This window comes from Salvelinus sp. IW2-2015, linkage group LG7, assembly GCF_002910315.2.
Source record: "Salvelinus sp. IW2-2015 linkage group LG7, ASM291031v2, whole genome shotgun sequence".
Taxonomy (NCBI): Eukaryota; Metazoa; Chordata; class Actinopteri; order Salmoniformes; family Salmonidae; genus Salvelinus; species Salvelinus sp. IW2-2015.
In genome coordinates, this window is record NC_036847.1 from 8,633,858 (window position 1) to 8,638,664 (window position 4,807).

General features: G+C 40.0%; 1 protein-coding gene across 1 annotated transcript in view; it reads right to left on the bottom strand.

Moving 5' to 3' along the window:
• Nucleotides 1-29: 29 nt before the first annotated feature.
• The window catches only part of LOC111966910 (transient receptor potential cation channel subfamily M member 1-like), a 20,758-nt gene continuing 15,980 nt past the window's right edge, over nt 30-4,807 (bottom strand). Inside the window, exons 2-4 of the mRNA XM_023991858.1 lie at nt 2,445-2,585; nt 722-751; nt 30-341 (exon numbers count right to left, since the gene is read on the bottom strand). Coding sequence (XP_023847626.1) covers nt 30-341; nt 722-751; nt 2,445-2,585 — 483 coding nt within the window. The remainder of the gene's footprint in view (nt 342-721; nt 752-2,444; nt 2,586-4,807) is intronic.

Sequence of the window (4,807 nt, forward strand, 5' to 3'; positions counted from 1 at the left end):
ACACTGTTAGATTGAAACCTTCCTGCTAGCTAGCCCCTCACTAACTTGGAATTGTTTTCCAGGTCCTGGAAGATGTCGTCCACCAGTTCACTCTGAGACGACTCGTGGGCCATGGCCTTGTACAGCTTACAGGCCACCAGAGCTTTGGCCATGGCCTCTTCCCCCCGCTTCCACAGGAACAGKGCCATCTTCTGGCGCTTCATGAGAACGGCCCACACCATCAGCTCATGGAACGGGTACTGGAAGCGYCAGACCTCTGGGTCGTCCACATCGATGTCGATCTCTTCCTCCTTCTTCTTCTTCTTCCCTTTACTCTTGCCCTTTCCTTGTGGCTCGTCGTCCTGGTACGAATCAGATGGACATTAGAAATATGAAGTATTGGCTGTAGGGCGAATGTTAACTTTACTTCGCTGAAGTCAAATGTTTACTTAGAAATGCATTGATGTCAATGGGAGACTAAGTGGATTCTCCCCTGTATACAGAAAATAATTCAAGTGGTTATTGTATTGGTATGGATGATATTGTAATGAAACAGGCAGGGAGCGGGTCTCGAACCCTCGACCTTCTTGCCCGAAGTCCAGCGCGCTATAGAATGTGCCGCAAAAGCACGCTCGTGCGGCAGAGTCCATTTCCGCGCTTATAAACCCAGGGTCGTTACAATATGTAAATATAAAATGGCGCTAAATTGAACAACGGTGCTAAGTGAAAGTGAGAGACTCACCTCCAGTCCTAACATTTTCAAAGCTTTCGGCTGTGAAACAAAACAAAGGGAGGGGACAGCATTAATTAGCATGATTAACATTAGCATTCTGGTTAGCATTAACATTATGTTATTATTATCATAATATTATTAAAGTTATTATTACACTGAACAAAAAATATATATGCAGCACGCAACAATTTCAAAGATTTTACTGAGTTACAGTTCATATCAGGAAATCAGTCGATTTAAATAAATTCATTATTTATTTCAAATAACGTGCTTCTACGTCTGCGTTGCTGTTTGGGGTTTTAGGCTGAGTTTCTGTACAGCACTTTGTGACATCGGCGGATGTAAAAAGGGCTTTATAAATACATTTGATTTGATTTGATTCATTGGGCCCTAATCTATGGATGTCACATGACTGGGAATACAGACAGTCATTGGTCAGTATCTGGTGAGACCGCCATTTGCCTCATGCAGCGAGACACATCTCCTTCACATAGAGGTGATCAGGCTGTTGATTGTGGCCTGTCAAATGTTGTCCCACTGCTCTTCAATGGCTGTGCGAACTGGAACAAGCTGTTGTACACATCGATCCAGAGCATCCCAAACATACTCAACGGTTGACATGTTTACTGAGTATGCAGGTCATGGAAGAACTGGGACATTTTCAGCGTCCGGGTATTGTGTACAGATCCTTGCGACATGGGGCAGTGTATTATCATGCTGAAACATGAGGTGATGGCGGCGGATGAATGGCACGAAAATGTGCCTCAGGATCTCGTCACGGTATCTCTGTGCATTCATATTGCCATCGATAAAATTCAATTGTGTTTGTGGTCCGTAGCTTATGCCTGCCCATACCATAACCCCACCGCCACCATGGGGCACTCTGTTCACAACGTTGACATCAGCAAACCGCTCTCCCACACAACGCCTGCCGTTTGCCCGGTACAGTGGATACCGGGATTAATCCGTGAAGAGCACACGTCTCCAGCATGCCAGTGGCCATTGAAGGTGAGCATTTGCCAACTGAAGTCGGTTATGACGACAAACTGCAGTCAGGTCAAGACCCTGGTGAGGATGACGAGGACGCAGATGAGCTTCCCTGAGATGGTTTCTGACAGTTTTTGCAGAAATCCTTTGGTTGTGCAAATCCACAGTTTCATCAGCTGGACTCAGACCATCCCACAGGTGAAAAAGCCTGGTCAGGCGTGGATACACGTGGTCTGCGGTTGTGAGGCCGGTTGGACGTACTGCCAAATTCTCTAAAATGACGTTGGAGGCAGCTTATGGTAGAGAAATTAACATTCAATTCTCTGGCAAGAGCTCTGGTGGACATTCCTGCAGTCTGCATGCCAATTGCACACTCCCTCAAAACTTGAGACATCTGTAGCATTGTGTTGTGTGACAAAACTGCACATTTTAGAGTGGCCCTTTATTGTCCCCAGCGCAAGGTGCACCTGTGTAATGATCATGCTTTTAAATCAGCTTCTTGATATGCCACACCTCTCAGGTGGATGGATTATCTTGGCAAAAGGAGAAATGCTCACTAACAGGGAAGTAAACAAATGTACGCACAACATGTATTAAGATAAATATGTTTTACGTGCGTACGGAAAATTCCTGGGATCTTTTATTTTCAGCTCATGAAAAATAGTGAGCAACACTTTYCATGTTGCGTTTCTATTTTATTTCAGTGTCTTATATTCAGATGTGTAAAGGGAGTGTTTCTCCTCACTCTTTTCACACCGTAGAGGTTGTTGTAAAGGGTGCGGAACTGCTTTCTGGTGTAGTTACAGCGATAAGCCCCGCCCATCAGGAACTCCAGGACCAATCCGATATCGATCAAGGTGATCTGGTAATCCGGGGGAAGATTTCCCTGAAACACCAAACAACCATCATCATTATACTGTTACTGTTTTCACCTTAAGTTACCTTTCTGTTACTACGTTAGGTAACACTTTACTATAGGGGGTCAATATTAGGTAACACTTTACTATAGGGGGTCAATATTAGGTAACACTTTACTATAGGGGGTCAATATTAGGTAACACTTACTATGGAGGTCAATATTAGGTAAAACTTTACTATAGGGTCAATATTAGGTACACTTTAACCTATAGGGGTTGTCAATATTAGGTAACACTTTTACTATAGGGGGTCTATATTAAGGTAACACTTTACTATAGGGGGTCAATATTAGTAACACTTTACTATGGGGGTCAATATTAGGTAACACTTTACTATAGGGGGTCATATATTAAGGTAACACTTTACTATTAAGGGGGTCCAATATTAGGTACATTTACTATAGGGGGTCAATATTAGGTAACACTTTACTATAGGGGGTCATATTAGGTAACACTTTAACTATTGGGGGTCAATATTAGGTAACACTTTAACTATAGGAGGTCAATATTATGTAACACTTTACTATAGGGGTCAATATTAGGTAACACTTTATTAACTATCGGGGGTCAATATTAGGTAACACTTTACTAATAGGGGGTCAATATTAGGTAACACTTTACTATAGGAGGTCAATATTAGGTAACACTTTAACTATAGGAGGTCAATATTAGGTAACATTTACTAAAGGGGGTCAATATTAGGTAACCTTTAAAAGGGGGTCAATATTAGGTAACACTTTACTATAAGGGGGTCATATAGGTAACACTTTACTATAGGGGTCATATTAGGTAAACACTTTACTATTGGGGTCAATATTAAGGTACCTTTTACTTATAGGAGGTCAATAATTAGGTAACCTTTACTATGGGGGTCAATATTAGGTACACTTTACTAAAGGGGGTCCAATAAAATTACGGTTAAACTTTTACTATTGGGGTCTATATTAGGTAACAACTTTACTATAGGCAGGTCATATTAGTAACACTTTTACTATAGGGGGTCAAGTATTGGTAAACTTTACTATAAGGGGTTAATATTAGGTAAACACTTTACTATTGGGGTCAATAATTTAGGTAACACTTTACTATAGGAGGTCAATATTAGGTAACACTTTACTAAAGGGGTCAATATTAGGTAACACTGTTACTATTGGGGTCAATTTAGGTACACTTTTACTATGGAGGTCAATATTAGGTAACACTTTACTATAGGGGTCAATATTAAGGTAACACTTTACATAAGGGGTCAATATTAGGTAACACTTTACTACAGGAGATCAATATTAGGTAACACTTTCTAAGGAGATTCAATATTAGGTAACACTTTACTACTAGGAGAAATAATATTAGGTTAACACTTTACTATAGGGAGGTCATATTAGGTAAACACTTTACTAATAGGGGGTCAAATATTAGGTAACACTTTACTAAAGGGGGTCAATATTAGGTAACACTTTACTATAGGGGGTCAATATTAGGTAACACTTTACTATACGGGGTCAATATTAGGTAACACTTTACTATAGGAGTCAAATATTAGGTAACACTTTAACTATAGGGGGTAAATATTCGTAACAGCTTTACTATAGGGGTCATATTAGGTAACACTTTACTAAAGGGGGTCAATATTAGGTTAATCACTTACTATAGGGGGTCAATATTAGGTACACTTACTATAGGAGGTCAATATTAGGTAACACTATTACTATAGGGGGTCAATCTTAGGTACCCTTTTAGCTAAAGGGGGTCCATATTAGGTAACAACTTTACTATTGGGGGTCAATATTAGGTAACACTTTAACTATAGGGGGTCAATATTAGGTAACACTTTACTAAAGGGGGTCATATTAGGTAACACTTTACTATAGGGGGTCAATATTAGGTAAACTTTACTATAGAGGTCAATATTAGGTACAGCCTTTTACTATAGGGGTCAATATTAGGTTAACACTTTACTAAAGGGGTCAATATTAGGTAAACTTTACTATAGGGGGGTTAATATTAGGTAACACTTTACTAAAGGGGGTCAATATTAGGTAACCCCTTTACTATAAGAGGTCAATATTCAGGTAACACTTTACTATGGGGGGTAATACATAACACCTTTATGAAACCAGTCATAACACCTTTATGAAAACCAGTCATTACACCTTAGAAAACAGTCATTACACCTTTATATAACCAGTCATAA